Source organism: Heptranchias perlo, chromosome 10 (genome assembly GCF_035084215.1).
Source record: "Heptranchias perlo isolate sHepPer1 chromosome 10, sHepPer1.hap1, whole genome shotgun sequence".
NCBI lineage: Eukaryota > Metazoa > Chordata > Chondrichthyes > Hexanchiformes > Hexanchidae > Heptranchias > Heptranchias perlo.
In genome coordinates, this window is record NC_090334.1 from 77,442,265 (window position 1) to 77,455,681 (window position 13,417).

The following is a 13,417-nucleotide window of genomic DNA, read 5'->3' on the forward strand; positions in this document are numbered from 1 at the left end:
AACCAGTTAGGCTTTTATGACAATCCGGCAGTTTTCACGGTCATTTCCTGGTGCTAGCCCATAAATTTATAACTTGCCGTGGTGGGATTTAGACTCTGAGGTTACTAGTTCAGTACCATAACCACAACACTGTTGTACCTGTACGTCAGAGGTAGTTTTTAGATATTTACACACAAAATTTTAAGGAAGTGGAATTAAGTTAAATGTCATTTTATTCAGAGAACTAGATAAGATTACACATGTTATTGGGCCCAAGTGCTGTCCAATTGGGGAAGATCAGATTGTTCTTAGCAATTTTATCTAATTTCCTAAAGAGATCACATTTTGTTTCAATACTTTTGCTTCAAAACTTGAAATTGTACAGCAATTTCTCGCCACATGACTTTAATGAAGCCTGACAAAAAATAAAAGCCAAGAACGAATGCAGCTTTAAAACAACAATGCATTCAAAAATGTGTGTTCAATCTAACCAAAATGGAAGTAGATTGAATAACAAAGGAACATGGTTGTCAGACAAATCTGTTATCTATCTAATTGGTAGTTAATCTGGGTGAGAAATATAAAGTGATCCATTTGTTCTATTGTATTTAATCATGTTTAAGAAATCATTATGTTTGGTTCTTGTTTCATTTGGAATATGGCACTATGAACACCTTGTTTGATTTAGTGCATTTTAGTTTAACATTTAAGACTACGTACCTATTCACACTTTGAATCTTCATCCTTTTCAGTATTACCTATCAGCTTTAAACTAGCTTACAATATACAAGGTATTTATACAGTCCTCACTTCATCTGTCCAACTGAATCTAGTTTGACAACAAATATTAAGACATCCTTCAATCATATTCAACTGCTCCTAATCCAAAATTGCAATGTGCCCTTTCAGTTAAATTCAGGATTCCAAAAAGGTATTGCTCAATTTATTAAATATATCTAGCATTTGGCCAAGGTAAAGCTACCATTCATTATTTATGTGACCAATTCTGACAGCAATCACTACTGAATTAGCCAGGGACATTGGACAACGCAACACAATTCAATTGAAGAAGCCATTTTTTTTTCAATTGATGCAACTTGTAATTTTTTATTGCAACTGGAAGACAATACATCACAGAAACTTTATGGTAGGTTCAAGAAAAGTTTTTTTCATATATGGACAAGTGATATTTACAATTGATGATTTTTTTTGTCTTTGGCAAAATGATTAAACATCAAGGAAATGTAGAATGCAAGTATGCCTCTGTGTTGACTTTGTCATATTTCTTGAAGGTTGGTTGATTGCCCTTGCCTTCCGACTGCTCACATTGTGAAAAGAAAACTATTTAAAAGTTCAACATATTCCTTGCGAAACAAGAAAATGGCAGTTTATAGATCATTAAATATCAAAGTAAACAAACTTGGCCTCTCATGTCACTATTAAAGGTAGACTATGCGCCTTGGATGTAGCACACATTAATCTTTGAATGAAGTTATTCTTCACATGACGGTGCAAAATCATACAAACACCTTTAGGTGAAAATTTGGTACCACTAAACTCCACCTTGCCTGCTCCTCACAGTAGTGCCTTGTCATTTGATCATTTCCAATCCTCTTTAACCCAAGGTCATCAGTGTAGGTTTCAGCAATTCGATCCAAATCCATTTCCCCCATGATCCTAGCATAATCACAGCACCGCATTGTGCTGTTTCATCATTGATCGAATGCAATATCCTTTTGCATGGCAAGTGCTGAATTTCAGCATATACCAGCTGGTGGCGAGGTTGGCAAAAGCCCAGATAACCTAGAATCTGATTCAAAAGAAAGGAAGAAAGGTGGAATGTATGGTATGCCAAGGATAACTTCACTAAAAGAATACCCTATTAAAAAGGCAGAAATCAACATTTCTTCATTTTGTTGTTTTAAAAAACATTCTATAGGATATCTTCCCCACATCAACAAAATCACTGGAGGGAGGGCTTATTCCCATGTTGCAAAAAGCAGAGGCCAGCACTGATCTCCCAAACTGCTTGGGAAGCTTGAAGGTTACTCCATGGGGCTACTCTGTAATTATCAAACAGATGTCTAAAGATAGCCTACATAGTAGCAATTAGCCACACAAAAGACCCTCATCAGGGTTAACCGTTCCGATTAGCTGGTAGCAAACTCCACTCTACTGATAGGCGTACTGCGCTTTGGGATGAGGAGCTCTAATTCAATAAGACACTAAAAAGGTTTTACAGTTTCTTGGTGCCTGATCTTATTCACATTGGGGAGAAAAAAGAAGCTAGCCGTAAATCCAATATGGTTGAAATCTCTTTCCTTCCCCGATTTATTCAAGGTAGGGAGGGTAGAAACTGCAGCAGTTGTCACAACCAACCTGTTCCAGATGTAAAATTTGCTACTGCTTTTGGCAGAGACTTTGGGTAGAGATATCCTCATACCAGACAAATACAACCAGTGCTATCAGCCAATATCAAGATTTGTTTTAGGTAGATCAGTTGTGGCAATTGGATGAAATTCAATTTGAGGAGTCCATCCGTTAAGGATTAGATTTCTATCTGGTTACTCAATGCTTGCTACGCAGCTATGTGTATACCGAGTCTTGCACTGATATCCTTTCACCAGGGCATTTGTGAAACTTTGGGGTTTTACAGACTTCATACTTCCAATTCCCAACACAGCAAGTTTCTGATCCTAGGGATGCTATTGGGGTAAGGTGTTTGGTGGCAGTTGCGCTCCCCCAAAAGGGGGAAAAAAAATAATCGAGAGGTAGTAACCCCAGTCTGCACTTGTGCATCTCCACGAAACCAGTTATGTTGCACAAGAAATTAATGCAGGGATATATTGTAAAAATTTAAAAGGAGACAAATATTTGGGTCCATTTAAGTAGCCAGCTTCATCACATCCAATGCCATGATGTAGTCTTTGATTCTTACTGTTACCCCCTTTTACCAAAATGTCTGAGCATTTGAATGGGCTTCACCATGCCCCATTCCAGTTTTCTCCCTTTACCTTCTCTGCACTGAAGATAGTAACTCGTGCGGAAGCAACGCTCAAATGGACAGTACCTTTCCTAGCGGTTGTTCTTCACAGAGGCTGCTAATTGTTGGAAAGATTTATGGGGGATGAAATCACTGCTGAGCACAATCCTGTCCCCACGCACCTTCTACATGCAAATAATTCTAACAGCAGTTGTTGGATAGTGATCAGGATAGGAATCTTGCTCAATTTTGTTTCTCTCAAAACTGGGCGCAGGAAGACTAATTGTATGACCCTCGCTAAAGTCATATGGAAGCTTGAAGTTGGCAGCAAAGGAGCAGGTATGGCTTGGTTAAGGTTCAAAGCTTGGCTCTTGAGCTACAGCTTATCTATGGGCACAATCTCTGGAACGGCTTTCATAATTTAATGGTTATATCTTGCTCATGCTCAGTGGCCCCATCCCACTGACGGCGAACACACCAATCATGTTCTAAATATCCCTCACCAGGCCTTCGGTTTTGCAAGCCTGCGAAGAAGAATGGGCACTGACCTGACCCCTCCCTATATCCACTGAATGATGGTGGTTTGCTAGAAGTGCTGGCCACTTTTTCATAGAATGATTATTCAAGCACCTGAGCAATAGGCACCTCCTGAGTACACCTGCTGCCAGATTATGGCAGCTCTGAAGAAATCCTATAACGTTCTGTAGTTGGTGAATGAGAAAAGTTACCCAGCAATACTGGTGTATGTCCATTGGAGTCTGTAAGATGTCAGTCAGGCAGAGTTGGTGCCCTTAAAACATTAAATTTCCAATCCTCTTTCAAGGGCAGGGCTCTGTGCCTAACCATGTCTGCATATGGTATGAAAATCAACTCCATAAACGGGTTTTTCGGCATTAACTGGTACATGGTAACATGATAAGAGTTTGTTTATTTTGGCGAGGAAGAAACAGTGCTTCCCAAGACTTCCCACTTTCTTGATAGATAGGTAAAATGGGACACCTTAAAAAGGAGTCTGGTCAGTGTCTCTTCCTCCCATTTCCACCCTTCCTGAGAAGAATTCAGGAATCGGCAGTCCAAAATGAAGCAAGCCTGTTTTGAGGAAGATTTGGTCTTTATGGGCCTAACCGTTGCCTTCTTAAACTCCAATGCATCTGCAGATAACTGTTCACCCAGTTGAAAGAACTGAGATTAGAGCACAAAGGATATTGTAAATACCTTAAGGGGTTGACATCACTGAAACAGACCCATCAGCTTCTATGTCTGGATTTCAAAGCCTGGTGAAAAAGAGTGTGCACTCTGTATTCTGGATTGAAGTGCCAGAGTCACAAGCACCTCAACAATGACTGGTGATACTAAAATAATAACAGAAAAGACTGGAAACATATAGATCAGTCAAAATCTGGAAGAGAAATACAGATTAACATTTTGGTGAGGCCATTCATTAGCCTCTCACTTGAAATGTCACTCTGTCCTCCTTTTTCAAATGCTGACTGACCTACTATACATCTCCCAACATTTTTCAGTTTTCTTTTAGATTCCCAGCACTTCTGATTTTACTTCTTAATGTCTACTGGTGCTACTAAGTCTCGGTATCAACTTGGGTGCACGGCAGTACAGAACCCTTGCACGTGAGCTTCTTCTATCCTTAGTGTTAACAACATCCATGCATCTACATTCCTCCAGTGGATTTCTGCGGAAAGGGGGATTGCATCAAAGAGGGGTGACTTCTTTGTCCCTCATGAAGATGCCCAGTGTATTAGATCGATAACCACCTTGCCCAATCTCTGCTTCATGGTCGAGATCAGCAGATTAGTAGGTCACAAGAGGCATCAGGTCACCCTTTGTGCATTTGAGAGAAACAAAATTGAGCATAGGACTCTGGTGTAGGGTCATGGCAACTTCAAATGTGAGCAGGACGATGATTTTGGCAGGTCAGTGCTTAGCTTTTACAAGATTATTCTGGAATGAGAAATATTGGTGACCCTGCCTCTGCTTTTTGCATTTAGGAACCTAGTGTCCTGACACTTTCCAGTTGTATGGCTTGCTTTATCCTATAGGATGTAATGGCTAACCAAAGAAGAATTGTAGCTTTGCTTGGCTGGTTTTGGTCACATGAGTGTTTAATTTCAATATAACATCACTATGGAAATTAAAATCTGTCTTAGTTATCACTTTTATTTCCTAATTTCAAATCTTTCACCTCCTCAACATTGCAGATTTCTGCCTGTCATGGAATATTAATGCACATGATTTCTAAAGCCTTCAGAGTAAAATCACATATTTGCACAAATTATCCATCATTGTAGTAATTCACCCAATTAAAAAGGGCAGTGTCCCCTTTGCCAATGTTAATGAGCCAATTCAAAAAAAAATCAAAACCATAATAGCTATTTTTACTTGACACCCTGGTCACAAAGTATTCACTGCGTTATACGAATGTAGCCCAAGATGACAATAGTTTTGCAAAAACCAGCTGCCACTGTTCTCCTTTGTATGCCTACGAACAACTACAATAAATTCAGACTGAATTTTTCTTTTTTTTACGATGGCTGTTGTCATTAAACCCGGCATGTTAGGGTATAAATCAATATCTGCCTGCAATTTTAAACTTTGGCATACATAGGCCAACATTTTTTTTTTTAAAAACTGGATTTGGTCTCTTGGTTAACAGTGTTCAGAAGGAAAATGTCAAGCAGTGAGTGTGAACGAACACCTTTTATTTCTACCAAGGTTGGATCATGTGAAAACGCCAGACTACCCAATTTTTTGAGGCAATGTTACAGAAAGATTTGACATGCTGTTCGACAACTGATGTCATTTGCTGATCAGACTGGCTGTATGCATTTTTCCTTTTTGATCTCCGACATACAAAGTTTCAATTAAATAAAAATTAGGAATCCAACAATTGCTTACTTCCTCCTGTGCCAAAATAATGTGGGTTTAATCAGTTGCTCTTACGGGCCCCTCCTTTTCACCAAAGTTTTTTTTTAAATGGACAAAACAGGATTGTAAAAGCAAAAAGGTGGCGGCTGACTTTTCTTCCGATCGTTATAATGAGCAGCACTGCTAGGTGCCGTTTTATGATGTATTGCCAATATATGATATTGATATTCAATACATCACTCCACCCCAATATTTAGCAGATAAATTTGAGACGACTAGATAAATCATGCACACTCACTACTGACTAGGTGAGAACAGAGACTTACTTTGTCCCCCCTCTATACTGGGGACGGTCAATGTTCTTCATATCTTAAAAGCCTGTAGTGGGGCCCGAATGTGCAGACAAGGCAGTATATTCAACCATCCAAGCCCTACCAGAAATGTGAAGTCTTCATATTGCAGAGTAAGTTCCCCAACAGTCAGTTTTTTTTCCCTGAAAAAAAGGTTAAACCTTATCACCTGCTTCAAAAAAAAAATCTAGGCCTAAGGGCTTAAAAATTAGAGGCATAGCCTTTTCTCTATTTTCTATATTTATATGAAAATAATTCATGCTCATGCTAAATACATTATTTACCTTACATGAACTCTTTTTTTTGTCTTTGAATAAAAAACAAAGTTTTTGTTCAAAGAACCCATGCAACATGGATTGGATAATCCTGCTGGCTACGTCGGTTATGTTCCAAAAATCAATCGTCTTTTTATTATACACATATCCTGACTGAGAGAGAAACTGCTTACTCCAGTTCCAGGGCAGTGGAAGAGCGCACCAATATCGCTGTTCAGCAATTCTGTTTCAGAATAATACTAATGGCAGGCTTTAGAGCTTTTTTTCTCTTATTTTTGTGTTTTGTTTTGTCGTCTTCCTCATCACGGCCAGATCAAGCATTTTGATCTGTCAGAATGGATTAGTATCGCTATCTTGTTATCGCTTGATTATGAATTTCTTTGCAAGACTTGATTGCTTTCACGTCACTCAGGCAGTTTCGAAGGCGGTGTGTTTTCTTTCTCTTTGCACGCAGTGCCGTCCATCAGGCATATGGCTTTGAACGTGTGTGTGTGTGTGTGTGTGTGTGTGTGGTTTAAGAAGACAGAAATTTGTGAACTTGGCCAACGGCAGGACTTTTTCTTACTTTAAATAGACTGTTTCCCCTATTTATTTTGTTTTGCCCAATAATGACGGTGGTCGTCTGCTATATTGTCAAAGACCCAGAGCTCTGGTACTTAAGTGCAGTTGCCTCCAATGAATCCATCACAGTCTTCAGCGGCACATCTTACTTTTCTTCCTTTTGTCCAGATGCCACGAGATGGCTCTAAGCCATAGTGCTATTCAGCCTGGCTGTCGTTCTGTATGGCCAGATCTGAATAGTCCATTACCAACCCATCCTTTCACGTTAGAACATCACGGGAATCGAAATGCAAACCCCATACGTGTCAGTGTAACGAGTCCTGCGTGCACCTGTATAATCAGGTTGAAATAATGAACAGAGAGGAGAGAGAGAAAAAGAGAGAGAGAGAGAGAAAGAGAGAGAAGAAGGTGCAGTGATTTTGGCTTTTGTTGTCAGTCAATGAAAAGCTTTTGCAAATTAGCTGAGTGTCAGTAAAAGTTCTGCTATGGCTTCAATCTCCTTAAACAAAAATTCTTTTTTTTTATATATATATATAAAAAAAACTCAAGGGGGCTTAAACTAGGAAAACAAAGTGATTGCTGATATTGCCACAAATCATTATAATTCACCTGACGTGCTGAAAGAAAATAAATTTCTGCCAACAATTCTTAAAGAGGCTGTGCATTACTGTCTTAATTTTTTGCTGAATGTTGCTGCTCTTTCTGCCCTTTCGAAGTGCGGTTTGTGATGTTATCCAAACAGGAGCGAATCCCTGCCAAGTGCAGGAGTGAACCTGCTGCCTCTTTCATTTCCTCGTCGTCGCTTTCCGGCGGTTTCTCCGTGCGCCTCTTTTTAAGCGGCAGTGTCTCAGCTGCGTTTTTTTTTGCTTTTGTCAGGTGTTGCCGCTTTGTGTGCTGAGATAAGTACCCACTGTCAGCTAAGGAATCCTTGCTTTCCTTTTTGTTTTTTTTCTCCTCGTCTTCCGTCTCGCTGTAGCTCTCGTGGCTGTGGTAACTGCCTTCACTGACCTCGCTCCCGTCGTGGCTGCCCTTCGCGGCGAACTCGTAATGGTCGTCGGCAGAGGAAGAGGACGTCGAGTCGCTGGTCGGGGACGTACTCCTGTGATTGGAAGATTTTGCCACGCTGTAGTTGTGATCTTCTTTAGGGTCGCTGCTGACAACCGGGGAGCCACAGGACTGTTCGCTGTCATTCCGCATCCGGCAGTTTGCAATTCCATTCCTGAAGGGGCAAAGAAACAATGGGTCAATTCATTAAATGGCCATGCAACATTCTGTTCAACAATGGTGCCCTGTACCAAAGTACAATATGGAAATGAAAGCATATGTAGGAATGCTAGCCTACATTTCTGTGGAGGGCAGTGCTTTTTCCTTTGTGTGAGGAAACGGTCAGGTTTTGGGATTTATGATTTTTTTTTCCCCCTTCACGGAAAAGTTTGATTTAAGGGTTGTGTTTTAAATCAAAGTGTATTCATGCAATTTGCACCAAAACGAAAGATGGTTAAAACGCTAATGAGCTTGGCACTGAAGTTGCCGCTCCAAAGACAATTGGTAATTTGTCATTCTGTCTCGGTAATCAATAAACATGGCATGCCCATTGTGTTGAGTCCATCCCAGGCACTCTGAAGGGCTTGCCTGGCATGGGCCCCATCTCTCCATCAATACACTATCAGACTTCGCCCTTTCCTTCTTTTCCTGCCCCCCTTTTCCCTGGCTCTGAACTTGCTTTAAAAGCTGTTAAATCTCTAACATATTCCAGTTCTGATGAAAGGTCATTGACCTGAAACGTTAACTCTGTTTCTCTCTCCACAGATGCTGCCTGACCTGCTGAGTGTTTTCCAGCATTTTCTGTTTTTCACTTCAAATTTCCAGCATCTGCAGTATTTTTGCATTTGAGATAAAAATAGGGACAGAAATGCACACTGCAGGTTTTAAAAAACAGAAAGCTGCAAAGGAAAGCTTTTGCCAGACTCAGGAGGTGGTTAGAATGCATGTGGTTAGAATGCAGGATGCAATAGAGGTCATTTAAGTCAAGTCAAGCAAGACAACCTGATGTGGGGAAGCGTAGTGAGTCATTAATTAGTGTTCGTTATTTAACATTATGATGTAAAAACAATAATTGAATTAAGTGAATCCATTCATAACTGCCATTCTGTTCACTTACTGCCTGAGAAATAAAACAGCTTAATGTTTCATTCTGGCTTCATCTTACTCAGTGTTTTCTCAGACCACCTTCAAAAAGCTTAAAGTCATCCACATGGGGCAACATGCGAAATACATTAATAGTCTGTTCAGATCACAAGGCGGTTCTATTGTTACACCTTTGGGTTACGATTTTTGTATAGTTAGATATTGGGCAATTACAATGTACGGTTCTGGTCTCCATATTACAAAAAGGATATAGAGACACTGAAGTTGGTGCAAAACAGATTTACAAGGATGATACCAGAACTGAGAGGTTACAACTATCAGGAAAGACTGAATAGGCTGGGGCTCTGAAGGCTGAGAGGTGATCTAATAGAGGACTTCAAAATTATGAAGGGTTTGATAGGATAGATATAGATAGTGTTGTAAATTGGATAGCCAGGTGGTGAAGGATAGAATACTAGAGCCTAGCCTTCAGTTGCTTCCAAGCCTTTATTCACAGAGCTCCACATTTACACCCACAATACACCCTAGATCAGCGCGCTCATAAATGGATACGAGAGTTCCCAATTGATACGCACCACCTGAACACAATTAACACTAATTGATATAAATCACATGGATACGATTAACAGAGAAGATGTTTCCACTTGTAGGTGAGTCCAAAACTAGGGGCCATAAACATAAGGTAGTTACTAATAAATCCAATAAAGAGTTAAAGATAAACTTCTTTATCCAGAGAGGTTAGAATGTGGAACTTGCTGCCACAAGGAGTAGCTGAGGTGAACAGCACAGATGCCTTTAAGGGGAAGCTAGATAAGTACATGAGGGAGAAAGGAATAGAAGGATATGCAGATAGGTTTAGATGAAGTAGGGTGTGGAGCATAAACACCAGCACAGATAAGTTGGGCCATATGGCCTGTTCCTGTGCTGCAAGTTCTATGTAATTCTAATTTAGGCACACCCCTAAACACAAGGCTCTGAGATCACTTACGGGAAGTGACTTGCAATGTTGTATCAGAGAGAATACCTAAAGCAAGACACTCTGCATACACAGACACTTCGAGGGATCCCTGTCCCAACTTCGGAAAGACGATATTAGCTTCCCAAAGTGATCAATGCAGGCAATTTTTTTTTCCAAGTTAGGGCACAACCAAACCAACAGGCTAATAAGTCAACAAATACAGAAAGAAATACAGAAATCTGACAACAGGCGAACAGAAATCTGATAACCTAGGAGACTTCCTGGGACCCCCTCATGAATCCCAGTTTAAAATTCTATGTGGACCAGTCATAGTCAGTAAGGAAAATGGGTAAAAAGCATGTAAGGTTAAAAAAAACCCACAAATTACATAGAATTTACAGGACAGAAACATGCCATTCGGCCCAACTGGTCCCACCCGACTTCATCTAACCCTATCTGCATATAATTTTATTCCTTTCTCCCTCATGTACTTATCTAGCTTCCCCTTAAAGACATCTATACTATTCGCCTCAACTACTCCTTGTAGCAGCAAGTTCCACATTCTAACCATTCTCTGGGTAAAGAAGTTCCTCCTGAATTCTTTATTGGATTTATTAGTGACTATCTTATATTTATGGCCCCTAACATAAATAAAACTGGTCTGCCAAAATCTCCATTTAGCTACTGTTCCAGTTGCTGACACAGCATAATTTTTGATTTTCAGCTTAAAACTGCTTCTATTATTTGTGTTGCATCGCAAATATCTTGATACTTAAATCAACTTGGCGCTTCATTTATTTGTGGAGTTGAATGTTCTCCAAAGTTAACACTGAGGCCTGAGACTGTGAAAATTTTATTTTTCATTGTCTATGAACAAACCTCTGTATATTGATAACTGGCAGAGAGAGAGTTTGGTTCCAAGTCACTGAAATTCTTTCTTGGGCAACCAACACTGACCACCATTTAAAATGTTAAGCTTAGAACCCTCTTGCTGCCTATGGTGCACAGCAACATTGCTTTGTTCTCACATAACTGCAGATGTATTTTGTATGCTTTAATAAGGAAAATTAATTAGGAACACATTTATATAAATACAACTGCACCTATATAACACCTTCAAGAATGCGAAACACCCCAACAGACTATAAGAGCTGACACTAAATAGAGAAAATGAAAAATTATTATTCCTTTGTACATGGTACAAAAGTATTAATACATTCATCAGGTTTAAATATCTGGATATGTTTTAGTGGATTCCCATTATCTATGCAGTTTATGTCACTAGTCATATATTGTAGCCTTCCTATTAACTTAAATCCAGAGAACTGTGTTAATGTAAAATATAACCACAACTGAAAGACACTTCTACATAACCATAAATTTTAAAAAAGGTTAGGATTGCCCTTTGCATGATGATTAATAATTTAAAAAAATTAATGGCTGGGGTATGTTGAATGAAAAGCATAACTTTAGCTGAAATTTTCATAAAAACTCATTTATTCAGGACAGTGTAATAAATTGAGAGAGGTTGTTCTAAATAAGAAGTTGGCTATAATGGCACACAGCTAAATTATCAAGGGTTTTACATCAACTGCAAAGGGAAGTGCACATATGAAATTTAATAGGGAAGTGAGATTCAGGTTTCATTAAATTAAAATTTGACTATAAACAGCCGCACATTTCCCCTCTTATTAGACTTTTTTCTTTAGCTTATGCTTTTTTAAACGACACAAAAATTTGTATTTTACAGAAAAGGTGCATCCCCTTTGAATAATCAATAGTGAAAGAAAGGCACAGCCTAGTGTACTTATAATAAGTATACCTTAACTTTAATGTGGTGAATTCCCAATCTCGGCTGGGTTCCTCAGGGAAAGCATCAAAAACTTCTGGCGAGCAAGGCAAATCATTTAAAATAAATAGCTGGGGCAAGTGAACCAAGCATGCTATCTCGCACCTAACAGCAGGGGCCTGCCCCTCTTATCTGGGGCACACGGCATGACAGAAAAACATGGTACAATAAAAGAAACTACAAATAGAATAACTCATTCCCTGTTGCATTGAGCCTCTAGATTCCATCGCCTGATATGAACTTGTGATGTAGATCTTGGCAGGTAGAAACCAGATAAATTTTTTAAAAATCTAATTAAACAAAAATTCAGAATAACCTCTGCAAATAACATGTAAAATACAAATTCTTAGTAGCACTGACAATGAACTGAGAATACACATTAATAAGAACACAAGGTATGCACACATTTCTTAGTGGCTTTCATATTTTTGAAATTGTATAATCTGAGCCTCCATAGATTCCATTTAATTAAAATAAACCTATTTCCATATTTAACATCTGACCAACTCATTCAAATTGCACGTAAACATTACGGGCTTACTGCAATTTATTACTTCAATAGTCCTCATGATAGACAGAAAAAGGCAAAAACTGGAAACCAGCAGAAAATAGCATGAGGATACAAGCTATCTAATGGCTCTGGAAGGTGCTACAATATACAAAGACAGTTTTATGCTACAGTTTTATGCTCCAAATGTTGACTCTCAATTGCAAGGAGACAATACTTTGATATTGTGTCAAAACACTTCACAAGAGTAAATACATTAAACCTGTTACATCATTGGCAGAAATTCTCCCAGATTATGAATCTAGGGTGCAGGAACAGAGACCTGGGGATGTACGTACACAAATTTTTGAAAGTGGCAGGTCAAGTTGAGAAGGCTGTCAAAATAGCATACGGGATCCCTGGCTTTATAAACAGATGTGGAGATGCCGGTGATGGACTGGGGTGGACAAATGTAAGGAATCTTACAACACCAGGTTATAGTCCAACAGTTTTATTAGAAAATCACAAGCTTTCGGAGGCTTTCTCCTTCGTCCTGGAAAGGATGCCCCGGAGCATGGTACACTGGCGAGACCATGCAGACACTGCGACAACGGATGAACGGACACCGCGCAACAATCGCCAGACAGGAGGGTTCCCTCCCAGTCGGGGAACACTTCAGCAGTCAAGGACATTCAGCCACCGATCTTCGGGTAAGCGTTCTCCAAGGCGGCCTTCGAGACACACGACAACGCAAAAATTGATAGTCAAGTTCCACACCCATGAGGACGGCCTCAACCGGGATCTTGGGTTCATGTCACGCTACACGTAACCCCACCAGTGAAAAAAAGTTATCTGTTTTTAATACAACTGGTCATTCTCTCTCTTTCCCTTCCTTTCGGATGTGTGTGTCTCTCTCTCTCTCTGTCTTTGGGTCCTGACCGTTT

General features: G+C 39.6%; 1 protein-coding gene across 6 annotated transcripts in view; it reads right to left on the bottom strand.

Moving 5' to 3' along the window:
- Positions 1–1,066: 1,066 nt before the first annotated feature.
- foxn3 (forkhead box N3) overlaps positions 1,067–13,417 on the bottom strand; it is a 324,620-nt gene continuing 312,269 nt past the window's right edge. For all 6 annotated transcript variants that reach the window (XM_067992053.1, XM_067992047.1, XM_067992050.1 and 3 more), the window contains one exon: positions 1,067–8,250. In XM_067992053.1, coding sequence (XP_067848154.1) covers positions 7,704–8,250 — 547 coding nt within the window. In that variant the 3' untranslated portion in view covers positions 1,067–7,703. The remainder of the gene's footprint in view (positions 8,251–13,417) is intronic.